Source organism: Lynx rufus, unplaced genomic scaffold, assembly GCF_022079265.1.
Source record: "Lynx rufus isolate CCGP_SWC_20201006 ecotype Redwood Valley unplaced genomic scaffold, mLynRuf1.p SCAF_3, whole genome shotgun sequence".
Lineage (NCBI taxonomy): Eukaryota > Metazoa > Chordata > Mammalia > Carnivora > Felidae > Lynx > Lynx rufus.
In genome coordinates this window covers 128,683,761-128,703,811 of record NW_025814845.1, presented here as the reverse complement: position 1 = coordinate 128,703,811, position 20,051 = coordinate 128,683,761, and the positions used below count along the sequence as shown (strand labels likewise).

The following is a 20,051-nucleotide window of genomic DNA, read 5'->3' as shown; positions in this document are numbered from 1 at the left end:
ACCAACTTCAGCTTCTCACTTACCCTTCTCACACAAACCCATAACCACCAAGTAATACTGATCACAACTCCTCAGGAACCCTTGAATCCATTCACTTTCCTTCATTCCTATATCCTGGAGATCGGGGGTCAGCAAACCATGCCCATGGGCCAACACTGCCTGTGTTTATAAACAAAGTTTTATTGAAACACAACCATGCTCATTCCTTTGTGTATTGTGTACGGCTGCTTTCATGCTACATCTGAAGAGAGGAGTACTTGCAACGGAGATCACATGGCCTGGAAAGTCAAAATATACTCTCCGAGCCTTTACAGAAAAAGTTGAGGAATGCTTGCCCTAGTGGGAAGGAGAAGGAGAGGGAGGGAGAGAGACAGGTAGGCTAGTCTCCCTGTGTCCACCTGTCCTCTCCATTCCAGTCTCCACACTGCATCAAAAGTGAGTTACCAATATGCAAATCAGGTGATGCCACTAGCTGCTTAAAACCCTTCGAAGACCAAATCCTTTACTGTGGCTTCAACACTCAGGTACCTGCCTAGTCTTCATCCACCTCCTTATTTATGCTCCAGCCTCACTGGTCTACTTTCTGCTCTGTTTTGCCTTCAACCTCTAAATGTGTTGTTTTGCTGTAAACTCGAATCCCCAATCCACCCTCCCTCTACCTACCTAAACCTAATTCATCCTTCAGGTCCAGTTTACACACCCCCTTCACAAGGGTTTTCCCTGCCCCCACAGCTGGGGTAACTGCCCATTACTCACACCCACAGAACCTTTTCCCTGACCTTCCTTAACAGTCCTCATTATAATGTAACAACTTGCTCAAGGTCTGTCTTCCTCAGAAGATCGTAAGCCCCTTGCCCGATGCTGTTACCTCAATGCCTACCACTTAATGCGCACTCAATATGCAATTAGTGAATGAAGACAAGTGGGCACACAGCCCCAGACGCTTTAAAAAAGCAAGCTTGCATAAAATAAACTAAAAATAATAAACAGTGGCTCTAAAATAAAAAAATATACCAACTCCTGCCACTTGATGTGTACTTATGCTCTAAAACTTTCAACAACAACCAAAAGTTTAAAGAAAAACCCATATCAACACATTTTCAACATATGCATTTATAATAGTTATGTTTTTTGAAAATTTACAGCACTTTAACTATAGGTGTTAACCTGACAAGGCAATCCTCTTCCCTAAAATATTTCTTCAAATGTTGAGATGTAGTTACAAGTTCAAAATTATAATTTTTTAACGTCTATTTGTTTATTTTGAGAGAGTGTGTGTGAAAGGGGGAAGGGCACAGAGAGAGGGAGACAGAGGCTGTCAGCACAGAGCATGATGTGGAGCTCAAACCCATGAATCATGAAATCATGACCTGAGCTGAAGTCGGATGCTTAACTAAGCCACCCAGGCGCCCCCAAAATTATGATCTTTAAACACGATTAACAATCCAACTTGCACAGTGATTTGGTGTAATATAAAGCCTACTATTTTGTCATTTTTGGTAAGCTTCTAGATGGATGAATTTATAATTTACCATCTTAAGTAAGATTCCTCTCTTAGCTGGAAGCCTAACAAGAATAAACTACTTTATTATTTTCATTTGTTGCAGAACATATTTCAGAATCCCACAAGGGGGCGTCCTAGCACCTCCACACTGTCCTGAAGTGCTCCAGGTTTTCTCAAAGAACAATTTAAACATTCATGTCTTTAACCAAAGAACAAAACTACTGCAATCTTGACTTTAAAAAGTAAACCATAACCAAAACAGGAGCCACCTGAGGCAAACCCCCCCCCACACACACCTGGGATTGAATTCTCTCTGAATGGGCCCCAACTGAGCACACTTGTTATGACAGTGGGACATCCCTTTAACTAAGAGTGTGCAGAGCAGATTATAAAAGGAGAACAGAAGCCTACTTCTCTACTTTTCAAAACCCCCCCCCATTACTTTAACAAATTAGGTCATGAATTTTATAGCTAAAAACTAAAAACAATTTTTCAGTGCTTTCCACGTGAAGTATATGGTATCACTCCCTTTCAGAAGATGAGGGAAAACGTGGTTTGGAAGGGTTAAATGACTTATCAAAGGTCCTAACAGTAGCTAATGGAAAACCAGGAAAAAAAATAGCAGGTCCTTTAACACAAGTCAAGTTTTTTCTAAGTAAATCAGAACAGACCAAGTCTACTCCTAAATTTAAAAACCAAAAAGTTCTTCACCATGGAAACAAGTATTAGAACACCATTCCCAGAGATAATGCAACATTCAAGAAAATAGCCACCAGGGCGGGGCGCCTGGGTGGCTCAGTTAAGCGACTCACTCTTGGTTTTGGCTCAGGTCATGGTTTAACGGTTCATGAGAAGGAGCCCTGCATCAGGCTCTGCGCTGACAGCATGGAGCCTGCTTGGGATTCTCTCTCTCCCTCTCTCTCTGTCCCTCCCCCTGCCCCTCTTGCTCTGTCTCTCAAAATAAATAAATAAACTTTAAAAAAGGGAAAAGAAAATAGCAGTGTTTAAAAAAAAAACCTTTTGTAATGGCTTATATTCCCATGCTTTTGTGTTATAAGTCTAGTTAACTGAATATAAGAGAGAAAAAAATCACCTAGTTCTCTACCTGCTAAGAAACTCATCTTTGTGCATCAGGCCAGGGCACAGTGTGATTTGGGGGAATTGTGTACAGGTAAAGCGGAAAGAAAATTATAGATTTCAAGTCCTATCATTTTAGAGAACTTAAAAAAATTTTTTTTTAATGTGTTACTTATTTTTGAGAGAGACACACACACACACACACACACACACACACACACACACAGTGTGAGCAGGGGAGGGGCAGAGAGAGAGGGACAAGAATCCAAAGCAGGGTTCAGGCTCTGAGCCGTTAGCCCCAAGCCCAATGCAGGGCTCGAACCCACAAATGGTGAGATCATGACCTGAGCCAAAGTTGGATCCCCAACCGAATGAGCCACCCAGTCCACGCTGGAGGACTTTTATTTTTAACAAGAAGAAACCAATATCCTAAGAAAAGTATATGAGAATCTATAATATATTAATCCAGACAGAATGAACAAGAGCCTTGAAATTATGTAACATTCCCAGCAATGACCACACACAAAAACCTTTCATTTAAGGAAAATAACTCATGAAATAGAAAAATATTAGATAAAATCCAATACTAGGTCCCATTTTTCTCCCCTTCCACAATTTTGAATGCTAAATTTGAAAGGTCCTCATACAGGTAAATTTCTCATGCCAACACACGTATCAGTAGGAACGCAGATTCTGTATATGCCATGTGACCACGCCAGACAGTGGCCCACACACACAGTGCTAGGTCCAATACAGTCTACGCAGCAAATGATTTTGCATAAAACAGGCACTTTCTTGGATCTCTTCCACACAACACCCATGCTCTATAACCAAACTCCTAATTTAGTGTTTCCTGCACGACGGAGAGGCTCAGCTGAGTTATTAGTCAGCACTGTATGGTTGCTTTTACCCTTAAACAGCAATTGTGCTTCAACCCTCCCCATAACCGCTACCCTTCTATTCCTCAGATATTTAACCACTGAAACAAAATTCACCTATGTTGCCAGACCCACTGGCTAAAATATTTGTAAAAACCTAGGAACTCGTTGAAATTAGTTTTCTGTTTAAGGGAAGAGCATTTTTTCTTATCCGCATCTTTTTAGAAAAGGCTTTACACTTAACTAAATTCGAGATGAAACCCCAGCCACAAAACCTTAGGGACATCCCCTACCCTGCCTAAGACTCTGTCTCCTCTTCAACAAAACAGAGTTAATGAATTCACAGCCACGTTATGAGCCCTAAATGAGATACATATGCCAATCACTGGGCATCAGTAAACCTTCAACAAGGAGCGTTATTGTTTTTACTTGTTCATTCACAATTGATGCATTAAATTAGCAAAATTCCACAATAAATAACTTAAATGCTCCTGGGAAGCATTTTCCCCCACATCAAAGCTGTAAGAGGGGAAACTCCTCTTCCACACTCCTTTGGTTTCTAAGAGAAGAGGTTTTTGTTTTTGTTTTTTCTTAAACGCTTCAAATTCTTTTTGTCTTATTTCACATTTGGTTCAGAACCCCCCAAAAAGAGAGAAGAGCCATTTATTGCCGACAGCTTTCCACCCTCCTGAAATGTGCCAGAAACCCTGAAAGACAGACAAAAAGCAATTTGGAGAACAAGTTAACACTTAGATATTGAGACTTTTTGTTGGACCAAGTGACAGTGGCCTGTATTGTGCAACACCTTGGCTTTTGCACTTGGATCGCAGATTTTTAACTGTTACGAGCTGGGCTGGCAGTCTCGGGAGAACCTTGTGGGATTTTCACCTTGGTAGGTCATGGAGCATACGGTGACTTGATCCAAAGGCAAGCAGCTATTTTTATATGGCTGGATGTTGCCGGACCTTAAGCAAATGGCAAGTGGGTCCTGAAGGCCTGACCCAGGCCTTGATCCTGAGCCCAGGCTCGGCAAAAGTTCAGCCTTTGTGATGCAGGCTGCTGAGCTTGACCTTGAGCAATGTGGGCACAGTTTTTACTTAAATAGGCATAGCCATGGCAAAGATTAGCCAAGGCTCTAAAAGAAAGGGTGCTGCAGTGGGAAATAGTATGGACGTTCCTCAAAAAATTGAACACATACTTACACTACGATCCACCAATTCTACTTCTAGGTACATCCCCAAAAGTGATAGGAGGGATTCAAACAGGTATCTGTACACCCAAATTCATAGCAGTATTATATAGTCAAAAGTGGAAGCAACCCAAAATCCATCGATGGATGAATGAATAAATAAAACATGGTACAGCCATGCAATGGAATGCTGTTCAGTCTTAAAAGGGAAGGAAATTCTGACACACATATGACAATATGGATGAACCCTGAAAATGTGATAACAAAGTGAAATAAGCCAGACACTAAAAGGCAAATATTCTGTGATTCCACTTACATGAAGGAGCCTAGAACAGAAGCAGAAATAATAATGGTAATCAGGGGCTGAGAGGAGAGGTTAACAGGAGAGTTACTATGTACTGTGAGTAAGAGTTTCAGTTTGGAAGATGAAAACACTCTGGACATGGATGGTGGTAATGGCTGCACAAAAACGTGAATTTACTGAACACCAGTCAATTGTACAATTAAAATGGTATCTTATGGTGTGCACACTTTACCACTAGGAAAGGAAAGGGAAAGAGAAGGGAGAAGGAAAAAGGAAAAGGAAAAGATGTCCTAGTCAGGGCTCTCTCTCCTCAAAATAGAGCTTCTAGAACACCATCTGCTTTTATAACCAGATCTTGAAGAAACTGTTGGGTCCAACTCCAGGCAGGCAGTACAGACGGGTTGTTTGGAATTCTGTTCCTTTTTATGTATTATCTTCATGGCTATGAGTTGGAACTATGAAAAGTCTAGTTTAAATTCATGTGGGCTGGTCCACAGACTCAAAAGTTCCTCCCCAACTCACTGGCTCTAGATTTATTAATCATTTAAATGCTAACTGCTGTTTTAGATTTTCAAGATCCAAAATGACAGATATACAGATGGGTGGCAGATTTTATAAATAAAGAAGCAACAAGGAGGGGTGCCTGGGTGCTCAGTTGGTTAAGGGTCTGACTCTTGGTTTTAGCTCAGGTCATGATCTCCTGGTTCCTGGGTTCGAGCCCTGCACCAGGCTGTGCACTGACAGTGCGGAGCCTGCTTGGGAATCCCTGTCTCCCCCTCTCTGTGCCCCTCTCCGGCATTCTCTCTCTCTCAAAAATAAACTTAAAAAAAAAGAAGAAGAAGAAGAAGCAACAAGGGTATTCTCATTAAGGAGCTATGTTCTTATCTTGGGTTGAGTCAGAGAAGCAATTTGACAGAATTATTGCATGCACAAAGAAGGCAACCACTAAGGTCCGTCCTTGGAACAATCCGGTTCACTCTGGAAATCAAAGAGGTGCTAGAAGGTTAGGGAAACATGGTTTAGTCTTCCCATCAGAGCAAGATGAACAAAAAATAAAACAGAAAAGGCAGATTAATGAAGCAAGAGGAAGAGAGGGCTCCCCTTAAAAGGAAGACTAACCTCTTAGGGAACAACCAGAGAGAACGTGAATGAGAAACGAGAAGGTACAGCCTTCTCTTGGGTACAGCCCAAGAGACATACAGAGAGATGGAGACAGCCTGGTATGTAACTGAAATAAGGGAGATAGATCTTTGTGCTTATTGGAGCTTAAAAATATAGGGGCGCCTGGGTGGCGCAGTCGGTTAAGCGTCCGACTTCAGCCAGGTCACGATCTCGCGGTCCGTGAGTTCGAGCCCCGCGTCAGGCTCTGGGCTGATGGCTCAGAGCCTGGAGCCTGTTTCCGATTCTGTGTCTCCCTCTCTCTCTGCCCCTCCCCCGTTCATGCTCTGTCTCTCTCTGTCCCAAAAATAAATAAACCTTGAAAAAAAAAATTAAAAAAAAATATATATATAATGAAAGAATAAAAGCAAGATGTTAGCAGACTAGAATTGTTCCCCACAAAGGAATCAGGATTTGGTTATAGGAGGTATGGAGAAATGCACTTCTAAAGCCAGGATCAGAATCCATAGTAAGAGCAACTGAGGACTGAAACAGCTATACCCAGGGTTACACAGTCTTGGACAGGTTCGGTGGGGGGGGGGGGGGGGCACTGGGGGCAAGCAGGAATATCAGAGCAGAATGCCCAGAGCATATTAGGTGGAGACACAGTTACTGCCCATGCCCTGGGGGAGCATTTTGAGAAGTTCATGGAAGTAGGACTCAGTCTAGAGAAGGCACAGCAAAAAGAGGAAACTCATTAAACAGGAACCAGGCCAGACTATCAAGACAGACTGACCCCAGGCCTGATTTAGACGTTGGTCTGATAGGTGAGCATCTCCTATGGAAGACCATCCAATGCAGGGGAGAGAAGATGTGTTTGAACAACAGATGCTTTCAGCAGACCCAGAACTTACTGATTTTATCTCTTTCCTTTAGGAGAACTCACAAGAAAATATCTAGGGAAACATCTAAAGAAAAAAAAAATCTAGATCAAAAAGTGAAAGAAAAAGGAAAAGGAACGAACCAATTCCAGAAAACAGTAGCAACTTTGCAGGTGTTAGAGAAAGAAAGAGAGCAATAAAAGAAGTTGGTTAAATGGCGAGAAACTCAACTGAGCCTTCCTGAGAGCAAGAGGGGACAGGAAAAGCATATCCTGGAGGCAGAGCCCACAAGTGCAGAGAAAGAAGGGGCACACTCACAACCTGGAGGCCATGGTGAGCGGCTCCCGGCCAACATGCTGTCCCCACTAGGCCCCGAGCTTCCCAAATGTCAACAGCAGCTCCCCTCCAAGAACCTGAAAACAATGCCCCACTTGATGTAGGTGGGGCTAAAAGGGAAAGCCTTCTCTAAGAAGTAGGTCCCAGAAGCCTCAGTGAATCCACAGTAAGAGGCAATGGAAACAACTGTGTACACAGATCTCAATGCCCCTGCCCGGGCACCGTGGACACTCCATCCCTCAATAGGGTGTCCATGCCAGTCAGCACAGGAGTGCCAGAAACAAGGGCTTCCCGCAGAAAGAACAAAGACACACCTGTGACTGGCTGCGACCAGTGCCAAGTCCCAACTCTGAGGGGAGACCAGAGCGCCTCAGGGGCAACTTCCTGAGAGAGGAATACACAGGCTGCCGCCTTAGCCTCCTGACAAGCAATCTCTCCCCACGGAGTTTAAATGCAAGGTCTGAGAATCAAAACAACTGGCATAAACTAAAGCCAAAACCAAGGTGATGCTCTCCATCATCCATCCCTCCTTTCGGCAAAAATGAAGTACTGGGAACAATTCTGCTTAGAATCAGTCCCTTGAGGACTGGGATGGGAGGCATGTTTTGCAAACCCAGTGGATATATGGTTGATAATCTGATATTCCTGCGTGTCTTAAGATTCTAGACTCAAGCAAGGCTCAAGAGAGACTCGATATTATTTCTAAAGATATTTTTTATCTTTAAGTAATCCCTACACCCAATGTAGGGCTCGAACTCACAACCCCAAAATCAAGAGTCACATGCACTATGGACTGAGCCAGTGAGGCGCCCCAAGAGACCTAATATTAAATTAATGTAACTTGTGAAACTCCAGGGAAGCCGCACACATCCTAGCGAGAGTGAGCCCCAGCTGCACACAGGCATGAACAACCTCTCTGGTGAAGACCAAATGAGTAAGAAATTGGGGAGGGCTTCAAATTCTTTTAATGTTAACTCACAAGCCAAGATAATTTGATATGGGACTATAGCCTTGAACTTTCACGTCTTGCCAGAGGACTGGATCTCTGAATTTAAAAAATTTCCAAGAGTTTCACAATAGGAGAGGGTTTATATTCAAAACTTTATTTTTACAGTTAATTGGTGAATACATTTTAGTTAGGTGCCAGGCACCAATTCTAAGCACTTTATATGCATGAATTTAGTCAATAGCTACAGCCATCCTATGAAGTAGTGCTATTATTATTTATCTTATAGATAAACTGAGACACAAAGAGGTTAGGTAATTTGACCAAGGTCACTCAGACATGACCAAGATTTTTACCCAGGTGGTCAGAATTCACTTTCTTATTCACTCTACCATGCATCTCTATGATGGGGCATCCTTTATGACTGGTATTTTTTTTATTGGAGTAGCTTTACTCTGTTATTTGAGCCCACTGCAAAAGCTCTGATAAGCTGTATTGGATATCATACTTGAAAAGAATTTGGAATGGGAAACAGATGGGGACATGAACTCTCAACCTTGACTCTAGTGTGGCTTTGGAAAAGATTATTAATGAATTATTCTAATCTATCTCAGAGCTTTCTAGGGGCAAACTCAACAATGCTCCCCAACAGGCTGAGGATAATCAAAGAAATGGGGGGTTTGGGTCCAGTGGGAGGAGGAACAGGCTAAGGAAAGCGGGAACACAGTTGCCAGAAGCCTGCTGATCTCCTTGTCAGGGGAAGGGGGGACTCAGGCTTAATAAAAGGCAAGCCCAATGAGTCAAGGGTATAAAAAACTGAGGAATGTTACAAGGAAAGGATTCTCTTTTCCTAACTTCACTTGTCCTTTGACCCCAAGTCTTCCTCTCCCCTTATAGGTAGGGAAGGGTTGCTTGTCAGTGGGCCACAGACCATGATGCTGTGCTGTAGACAGTGAGGAGAAGGATAGGGGCTCAGAGGGGAGCTGCCTTCTTTCTCTCTACTCTGGAGAAGGGTGTCTGTCCTTCAGACTCAAACTCCCCTTCTGATGGGCGGCTCCACAATCTACCCGAGGGGACAGGGAATTAGTAACTGGCTCTCTGACCTCAGCTGATACATGAGAATGTGGCTCATCAGCAATATGAAGGTGGCATTTTGGTTCCCTAACTCCTGATTCTTATACATACATTAGTTCAGAACCATATGTTATTTATTGGGCATCTTCATATACCCCAACAAAAGTTTCTAGAACAGAGTATAATGAAAGTCTGAAAGAAGTACAAAAAGATTCATATCTTACAACTTCTTAAATAACTGAGGTTATAGCTTCTTTTTAAGATCATTTATTCAAGTATCAAACATTTATTCACTGTACGTTATGTGGCCAGACTGCCAGGTGGTAAGAAAACAAACGTTGGCTAAGACAAGATTCCTGCACTTAAGGAGCTTATAATATTAGCAAAGGAAATGCATAAAAACAAAAGCTTCTAAATACTGTGTTTGCGATGCTAGGGATCTCTCATTTTCAGTAAAGAGCTAGTCAATTCTCCTGGAAGGCAGAAAAGACACAAGGTAATAGTCACTGAGTTAAAGGAGGGACCAGGAAACTGATCAAGAACACTGTTCTCTCCTGCTAAGACAGTAGAGATTTTAAGGAAGCAACGGGGAAGACGGGGAAGACGGACGGAAGGGGACTGCCTGCCCTGCAGGACACAGAAGAGAAACACCCGCCCCCCCCCCCCCCACACACGTAGGTATTCTTCTCTCTAGACTTTCCCATGCTTCCTCCCTTCCTTCCACTCCCCAGCTCCCACCCCCAACCCCTCCGGTCTCGGCTTCCCAAGTTCCCATCCCCTTGAATCATTCTCATTGGAATGAGATGAAAAAGAGAAAAATGTACAAATTTTAGCAATTTCCTTGCTTTTAAAAGCCATATTCGGAGGTAGGTAGGTAGAGGAAAATTAAGTAATGGCACATATTTACCTAACATATAGTAATAGCTTTCCAGAGTCTGACAGTCTATCATTTTTATGTAAAACAAAAAAAATCAAACTTTTATCAGGCAAAGAAATGGTATTAAATATATTATTGATGTCACACGGATCTGTAGGAATTCTCAGCTGTTTCTTTCATTTAACTAATGACGGAAGTCACTCAGAAAATCTGTTTCTTTCATTTAACTAATGACGGAAGTCCATCAAGAAAACAGGACAGCTACAGAGGTTAAAGAACCTTTCCCTATTCTGTTTTCCATCTCCAAATCCTAGATGAGACTCTCGTACCTTATTTGTTAGTGAGAAATGTGCGCCTTTCTTTTCTGTCAAACTGTGGTTGAAAAAACTTTCCTCGGTCCTTTCCCTATACTGATTTTACAGCTTCCCTTCCAGATTGCCACACTTAATTGACAGGGATCAGCACCTCAGCAGCCAAGAAAGAAGCAGGAAAACAACTTAGGGCACCTTCTCCCAGGCTGGCAGGAACCAGGCTCCACACAGACCTGGGGCCACAGCCCTTGCCTGACACCTGTCCCGGGCAGGCAGGCACAGGGGCCTGATGTCACCACTCCAAAAGCGAAGGCTGTGCCAGTCTCAAAGGGCTAGGAACTCCTGGTCTGAAATGCATTAGGTATCACGCAGCACACCCAGAAATAATCTCTCCTTTACTCAATCCAGCAACATTATGCCGTGATGGGAAGGGGAACCCTTCATTGTACACATGCACACTCAGGAAATACATTGAAAGGAAATGACAAAACATTTTTAATGTTTTTGTTTGCTTTTATTTTTGAGACAGAGAGATACACAGAGTGTGAGCAGGGGAGGGAGGGAGCTGTCAGCACAAAGCCCAAGGTGGGGGTCGAACTCATGAACCACGAGATCATGACCTGAGCCAAAGCTGGACATTTAACCAACTGAGCCACCCAGGTGCCCACTAGGATATGACAAAATATTAATCCTAGTTACCTTTGCCGAGTGTGACTGTAGTCTTGGGGCTTATTTCTAATTTTTCGCTTCTCGGGTTTCCCATGGTATGTTCTGATTACATAATAATTTTTGTATAATCACAATCTCACTTTTAGATAATGTGATAATATGGTATCATGTTAGGACACACACACACACTTTTATTTGGTGGGACTGTGGTGTGTCATGTGTTTTCCTCTAACTTCAAAACTTATCTGGGTTTCCCACACTGCCTTATCATTTTATTTTTAACAATAGACATTATTTTATAATGATTCTAATACCAAAAACTAAGTTCCTGTAAATCTCTGAGACGAGCCTATCGTGATAGTGAACCTCTATGCCAGATCCTGAGATGATGCCAATTTCTAACATTGTTTTGCCCAAATAAACCGCTGAAACACTCCTCAAATCTCAACAGTCTGGAACCAAAATAGCACTGTAAAAAAACATTAAAAGATAAAAACTCTCACTTTTTCATAAGCCTAGCACAACTGTATTTATGTATTCTATCCCACCATGTATTTTATAGTTACACTCACCAAGTATAACCTAGCTTATATTCTACTATTCCCTTGTCAGACAAAGCATCAGAATTATAACTTGGAAGAACTACTTAACAGTCTACATGTTGATATAATCACATTCATCAAATCCTCTTTCTACTGTCGAGCCTTTAAGCTGTCTCCATTGTTCTTCTGCCATTATAAAAATGTAGCCAAACTCCACATTTTATTTGCCATTTATCTCTCATGGAACGTGAGTTACTAAGTCCACAGATGTGGAAGTCATCGCGACACTGAACTATACGTGGCGCAAATCCCTCGGCAGAGCGCGCTGGCACTGCCCATCCCAGCTCGGCTCTCGGCCTCCACCAGGTAACTTAAACTCTACGTCCATCCTACAGTTTCTAAAATAAGAATATTACCACCTGCCCTAGTAGTAAATCTGGTGAAGGTCAAAGTAGCTGATGTGGTGAAAAGGGGAAGTTATGCAAATCTTACATGTTACGACAGGTAGATACGCTATTTGGGGATCTCGACTCAGATGCCCACTGACTCACCTACTTATTAAAAACTGTGGGGGCCTCAATGTACTAAACACTAAGCTGATGTTGAGATTATAAAAATGAAAAAGAAACAGGCCCATGGAAGAGAGCCTCATGGAGGACGACACAGGATGACACCAAACGTTCAAGCAGGGGTCTGAACCACATGCCAGGGGGACTGGAACACAGACTTGCCCAGGGCCCAGGGGAGGCTGCGGAGGAGCTGATACCTGAACCAGGTCTCAGAGGAGGGAGCGAGAAGGACAATGAGGGTTAGAAGGGCGTGAAAGCCTATGAAGGAAAGGCAGTATGTAAAAAGGGATGGCCCGTTTCAACAGCGAGCGGTTTTGGAGGCCGGAGTGGAGAAGAGAAGGGCAGGACGTCTGAGGCTGGAGAGGAGGCTGGAGCAGGTGTCGAGGGCCTCATATGCCAAGCTCTGGGGCTCGGGCTTTATGCTGAAACCAACGGGGGCCCAGCTAGTACAGAGACCAGGGAAGCACTGAACAGCTTTGTCTGGGAGGACATGAGAGCAGCAGTGTGACACATGGAGCAGAGAATGACTGGGACAATAACCCGGGGGTCAAATAATGACAAGACTACAACAAAAGCAGAGGAACCTCAGACTTTTACTCAGACCCACTGCAACAGTGACCTCTCATCTGCTAGGAGCCCTCGCTTCATTAAGGGCCAAACAAATGAAAAAGAAGGGCCAGATGAAAAGGTTGAAAAAGAAAAAAGCAGACACACATGGGCAGCAGAGAGGCGAAAGGTATACCCTCCTCCCCACTGAACCTAGTGGCTGTTACAACACATCAGCAAAAATCTAGATAGAAAAGAAATCACACACACACTCTTGTTTCCAGCAGAAGAAAGGGAGCCATTCGATCCGATTCAACTGAGCAGGAAAAATGCAAAAGTCAGATACCAATGGGTAAAGACACAAATAAAACGGACCAAAATGAGCCCAAAGTGCAAAAAAAATGAGATAAAATAACAATGATTATTGGCACCCTCGTTTATCCCATGAGATGGAGCTAAGGAAGCAAGTGAAAGCAAAGCTGACAATATCTTAATTTCTGCCCAAAACTTCTCACTCTCTAGCGTTCTAGCAGACCCACCTTCCAGCTCCCAACTGAACCAGAGTACCTCCCAAACCCTCTATCCCGTTTTGAGGGAAGCTGAACTCAACACTCACCTCAGACGATGGGTTCTTGACCAAAAAACAGAAAGAAGGAAAAACAGAAGAGCAAAATGAAGACATTTCTTTCTGAGAAAGCATAGCTGGCAATTATGGCCACTTAAACACAACACAAACACATATATGTATGAAGTTTAAATGCAAAAATATTATAGTCAGGGGCGCCTGGGTGGTTCAGTTGGTTAAGTATCTGACTCTCAGTTTTGGCTCAGGTCATGATCTCGTGGTTTGGGAGTTCGAGCTCCGCACTGGGCTCTGTGCTGACAGTGCAAAGCCTGCTTGGGATTCTCTCTCCCTCTCTCTCTGCCCCTCCCTGCTTTCTCTCTCTCTCAAAATAAGTAAATGAACATCTTTAAAAAATGGGACTACTAGATACCCACACACAGAAGAATGAATCAGGATCCTTAGCTCACACTATACACTAAAATGTCAAAATGCATCATAGACCTAAATGTAAGAGATAAACTATAAAACTCTTTGAAGAAAACAAAGAGGTAAATCTTGGTAACTGTGGACCTTTTTAGATAGGACACTAAAAGCATAAGTTACAAAGGAAAAAACAGGCAAAATTGAAGTTCATCAAAACCGAACACTTTTGTACTTTAAACAACACCATCAAGAAAATGAAAAAACCAACACAGAATGAGAGAAGTATTTGCAAATCATGTACTTGATAAAGGCCTAGTATCAGAATATATAAAGAACATTTACATCTCAACAAGGACAAAACAAACAATCCAATTTTAAGGTGGGCAAAAGACTTGAACAGACATCTCTCCAAAAAAGATATACAAGTGACCAATAAGCACATTGAAAAGATGCTCAACATCATTAGTCATCAGGAAAATGCAAACCAAACACCTAAGCTATCACTTCGCATCCACTAGGATGTTCTTAAAAAAACAAAAAACATAAAATAAGTTTTGGTAAAGCTGTAGAAAAACTGGAATCCTCATATATTGCTGGTGAGACTGTAAAATGATACAACCACTTTTTGACAGTTACTCAACTGTTAAACATATAATTACCACATGACCACAAAAGTCCACTCCTATGTACACACCCAAGAGAACAGTAAACATATGTCCACATGAACTTGTACAAAAATGTTCACTGCAACAGTTTTGATAATAGCCAAAAAGTGGAAACAAATCAAATTCCTGCCAATTGGTAAATGATGAAACAAAGTATGGTATGTCCATACAATGGTTCACTAGTATAGGGTAATAAAAAAGAATAAAAGACTGATATGCGCTATGACATGAATGAAGCTTAAAAACATTAAGTGAAAGAAGCCAATCATGAAAGATCACACATTTCATTTATATGAAACATCCAGAAGAGACAAATCTATAGAGACAGAAAACTTAGGGGTGGTTGCCAGGAACTGCGGCCGTGGAAATGTTCTAAAATTAGACTACGGGGGTGGCTGCACAATTCTTGAATATACTAAAAACTGCCGAATGGATCAAGTCTGTGGTATGTGAGTTATAGCTCAATAAAGCTGTTAAAAAATAAATTAAAATGCAAAAAAAAAAAAAAAAACAGAACAAAGAATCCCTGAAACTGCTCCCACGGGGAGAGCTACAGACGTCCCTCCAGCCGGAACTTCATCTGACCAGTGTTCACTGAGCGCCTCTGCCGGAGGCCCTGGGCTAGGTGTAGGGGACCCTGTGGAGAGCAACAGCAGACAGTCTCTGCTTCCACGGGGCTGCAATTTCACGGAGGGAAGGAAAGGGTGGCTGAGTAATGGGGATAAGCGTTCTAAGTGGGAAGAACACAGTTCTACGACAATCCATCCAGGGACCTGAACTAGGATGGGGAGAGATGGCAAGACTCTCTGAAGAAGTGGAGCTTGAGCTGAAACAGAAAGGATGTAATCAGGGCTACTCCAGAGGACAGTTGGGGTGGGGGAATCTGAGGAAACTGCAGGCACAAAGGACGTGTGGAGGAGTGAAAACGGCATGGGTGAGCAAGCAGAGGAAGACCACATGACGGTAGAGAAACAGCAGCCAGACCATGCAAGGCCTTAGAGCCACACTAAGAACCTGGTTTAAATCCTGAGACCTGCAGGAATACACTGAAAGGTGTTAAGCAGATGACTAGTGTGGTCCAACTTGCATTGTAGGAAAAGAGACTTTTGAAAGGGCCAGACTAGATGCTGGCAGATCCGTTAAGGGGCCACTGGAGTAGACTGGGAAAGAGATGATGACAGCCTGGATGCAGGAAAACAGGCAGCAGGCATCATGGTCAGCAGATAAGATCTGCCAGGTACAACGCATATAACGTGCGAGCTCTCCTCATAGCAAGGTCTCTCACAGGCCTCGTAGAGAGGCCTGCATGGTCATTCCTCTTTCCCTTAATTCTCTGTATCCTTAAATTAACCCCTACTAAGATATCTGACCACCTGTCTCTGTTTCAATACTTTTATCACCACTAATACAGCATCTGGCATTCAAAGCTTCCAGTCTCAGTAACCAGAGAAACCTGGCCATTCTCAGCCACCCCCTTTGCTGAAGGACGGCCCTGAGATAAGGCTAAAAACGTTCAGCAGGAAAAACCCATGCTATCAGCATATCCAAGTTACACTTACCCCAGCCCTTTCAACCCCTTACAAAAATGCAAGGCAGTTCAGATCATTTTTATGCTAAAAACCATTCAATACGAGGGCACTTGAGTGGCTCAGTTGGTTACAGTCAGACTCGTTTTCGGCTCAGGTCATGATCTCACCATGCAAGAGTTCAAGCCCCACATCGGGCTCTGCACTGCCTGCTTGGGATATTCTCTCTCTCTCTCTCTCTCTCTCTCTCTGCCTTCCCCTGTTTGCTCTCTCTCTCTGAAAAGAAATAAACTTAAAAAAAAAAAAAAAGTTCAATACATCCCCATTGGTCTTAGGATTTAAACCAAATCCAAATGTACAAACTAAAAGAAATCTTCCTTAAAATCCTGGGAGGAAGGGCTATTCAGTTTTATCAAAGTAAAAATAATACCAAAAATTCCCAAGAATTATCTAAGTGATGACAAATCTCCCAGACATTACATTACAGGTAAATTAGTTTTATTTGTCTTCCCACTGGAATGTAAGCTCCAGGAAATGGAAATACTAAACCAGTGCCTGCCCACAGCAGAGGAAGACTACTGAATGAAGGAAAGCCCCAGGCACTACTGGGACTGACACAAAGTTCTAAGCAATATTCTTTATTCACTAATCAGAAAGAAAGGGTCAGTAAGGTGATACACTGGTTCAAGACTTTTCTTGGAGCGCCTGGGTGGCTCAGTGGGTTAAGCGTCTGACTTCGGCTCAGGTCACTATCTCATGGTTCATGAGTTTGAGCCCCACGTTGGGCTCTGTGCTGACAGCTCAGAGCCTAGAGCCGGCTTCGGATTCTGTGTCTCCCTCTCTCTCTGCCCTTCCCCTGCTCATGCTCTGTCTCTCTCTCTCTCAAAAAAACAAACATATATATAAAAAAAAGGAATTTTCTCAATTTCAAAAGTTAGCCATAGTTACAAGGAAATAAGTCAAAGGGGAAAAGTGGTCAAACTTATACACTATAAATGAAATGCATATTAAAACAACATTAAGGTATCATTACAGCTGACCCTTGAATACCATGGGTTGAACTGTGCAGGTCCACTGATATGCAAATTTCTTCAATAAATAGAGAACGGTACTGTAAATGTATTTCTCTTCCTTATGATTTTCTTAGTAACATTTTTCCTAGCTTACTTTATTGTAAGAATACAGTATATAATACATACAACACAGAATACGTGTTAATCAACTATTTATGTTATCTGTAGGGCTTCCGGTTAACAGCAGGCTGCCAGCAGTCAAGTTTCTGGGGAGTCAAAAATTATACACAGATTTTGAACTGCATCGAGGGTTGATACTCATAGCCTCTGCACTGCTCAAGGGTCATCTGGATATACACTCTAAAACATCAAAAACATTTCTTTCCACTGAGCCACACTCAAGAAAGGCTAGGACTAGGGAGAGGGAAGATAGTAAGACATTCCTGAAAACATATCATTACTAGTGACCATAGCAGTCTGTCTTCTTGAAAAGCAACCTGGCAATATTTAACAAGCCCTATAAAATGGTTCATGGTCTTGAACTACAGACACTCTCTTTACAAAATATATCCTGAGGAGACGGGTAATCCAAAAAGGAAATAAAAAAACTTATAAAACATGTACATGGACTAATGGTAGTAATAACGAAAAACTGGAAACACTTCAAATGATCAAAAACAAGATAAAGCCAACTATGACAAAGCAACACTATGGACTATACAGCCTTTCAAAAGAAGAACATGGATTCCACTGACACAACATCAGGATTTTTTCAAAAAGCGGAAAATAGTAAAATCCCAATTCTAAAAGCTGGTGAGTTTAACATCTCTAGCAATCCTATATAAAAAGGGCTGTAAAAGATACATAACTTTAGAAGACTACAAAGTTTGGCGTTTGCTAGAATTCAAAATAAATCCACCATTAAAATTACCTGGGTTTGTGAAAGCTGAATGCTCTGAACCTGCGGGAGCAGAAAATAAGCATTTGGTAGCTGTTTTGCAGACCCTTCTGTAGAGATTCTTCGAGTGCCAATTCCAGAAACCTTCAGAAAAAAAAGAAGTTAATTACTCCTCTATTTGTTTTGAAACATATTTGCCGTAATGTTAAAATACCTTTCCAAAGGCAATCTGTATTCACCACCTTGACCTTTAACACGGTATTAATCCAGGGGCACCCAGGTGGCTCAGTTGGTTAAGCGCCCGATTTCAGCACAGGTCATGATCTCACGGTTCGTGAGTTCAAGCCCTGCATTGGGCTCTGTGCTGACAGCTCAGAGCCTGACGCCTGCTTCAGACTCTGTGTCTCCCTCTCTCCACCCCTCCCCTGCTTGTACGCGCACGCGCGCGCTCTCTCTCTCTCTCTCTCTCTCAAAAATAAATAAATAAATAAATTGTTTAAAGACTGTATTAATCCTTGGGGCACCTGGGTGGCTCAGTCGGTTAAGTGTCTGACTTCGGCTCAGGTCATGATCTCACGGTCTGTGAGTTCAAGCCCCACATCAGGCTCTGTGCTGACAGCTTAGAGCCTGGAGCCTGCTTCAGATTCTGTGTCTCCCTCTCTCCCTGCCCCTCCCCCATTCATGCTCTGTCTCTCTCTGTCTCAAAAATAAATAAACATTAAAAAAAAAATTTAAAGACTGTATTTATCACCGTCTACAAAAGAAAGTAACAAAAGTTGCTACATTTAAGCTCAATGTTCCTCATTGTAGCAAAGCTTTTCAGATATAGACAACTTTTCCATTAGGGAAACAAGTGTTAAATGGAATCCAATAATAAATAATAATGAAAATGATAGATCTTGGCTTGATGCTACATCGTATTAAATAAGTCATAGATACCACTTAAGATAAAGATTCCTAACTACTTTTGTGAACAACGACGAAAAGATTCTTCACTCTCCATCCCTGGTGCCTTGATATCAATAGTAAGCTCCCTGAGAACTGGCCCCCAAACATGCAATCCTTGTCCCCTGATCAGAAATATTCCCGAGCCTAGCAGGGACGAAGGCAAAATCAGTAGAGACTGCCTTTATAGCTCCTCCCTCTGGACTGCTCATGAGGTGAGGGCAGAGAGTTCTGAAAGTACACTCTATTTTATAACAGAAATAGAATACGGTGGACTTCTGTGTTTTGTTCCAATGTCCTTCAGAGATTCATGGTGAGAGTTACAGCTCTGTACTCTGAGCCGAAGACAGTCCCATGTGTGTGGCATGGGATGCAGAAGAAGGGTGAAAGCTGGTGAGTTTAACATCACTAACGATCTTATGTTCTAGTAACATAAGCCAGGTGGCAACATTTCCAAAAGTCTTTTACAAAACATCCAAACCCCTTTGTTAAATCAACAACAAAATCATGGGACAAGAGGGAAAAACTTACTTACATGATACGGAAGGACTCCATACGAGGAGGTATTAATAAATAAAGAACTTTCAATGCTTCCTTCTTCAGTAGGTAAGAAAATAATTCTGAAGGACGTTTTCCCCATTGCTGGAATTACCTGAAAGAAAGGTACCAAATTAGCCATTGGGAATGGCCCTCTTTAAAAGATGTCTTTCAGAGACTTTCTTTTTGACAATTTCTGTTAACAGATGTCTGCATATCTGTACCCTTGATTCAGAAGTATCATGAATCCTTAGGAATGCCCCAAATGGAACAAAATCCAACAATCTAAGAAGGTATCAAAGGACATACCACAGACTTACAGCAAGGCAGCTGCCGAGTGCTTTCACTTTGGATTGGGAACCCTGTGCCCTCACATCCTTCCTTTTCCCTCCTCTTCTGCACCCACGTGTGTTCAACGGCCTTTATCGAACACAGTTCTAACCTTACTTAAGTAGAAGGAGCCACCGATGTACAAACCTGGCAATACCTAATAAAAATCGGAAGCTGCATTTATCTGGGCAATCATAAACAGAATAGTGGACTTCCTCTTACACCATTTCCTTGGTCTTATATTTAAAAGAAAAAAAGTATATCAGGTAGACATCAGTACACTAAATAAACAAATAAATAAAACCCACCAATGATTGGGATCTTCAAAGACCACTGAAATCTACACTA

The 20,051-nt window shown here is 42.3% G+C and overlaps 1 protein-coding gene across 2 annotated transcripts in view; it reads right to left on the bottom strand.

The window, feature by feature from the left end:
* TMEM131L (transmembrane 131 like) overlaps nucleotides 1-20,051 on the bottom strand; it is a 168,992-nt gene that overhangs the window by 64,244 nt on the left and 84,697 nt on the right. For both annotated transcript variants that reach the window (XM_047091322.1, XM_047091323.1), the window contains exons 6-7: nucleotides 19,372-19,488; nucleotides 17,925-18,035 (exon numbers count right to left, since the gene is read on the bottom strand). In XM_047091322.1, the coding sequence (XP_046947278.1) occupies nucleotides 17,925-18,035; nucleotides 19,372-19,488 (228 nt within the window). The remainder of the gene's footprint in view (nucleotides 1-17,924; nucleotides 18,036-19,371; nucleotides 19,489-20,051) is intronic.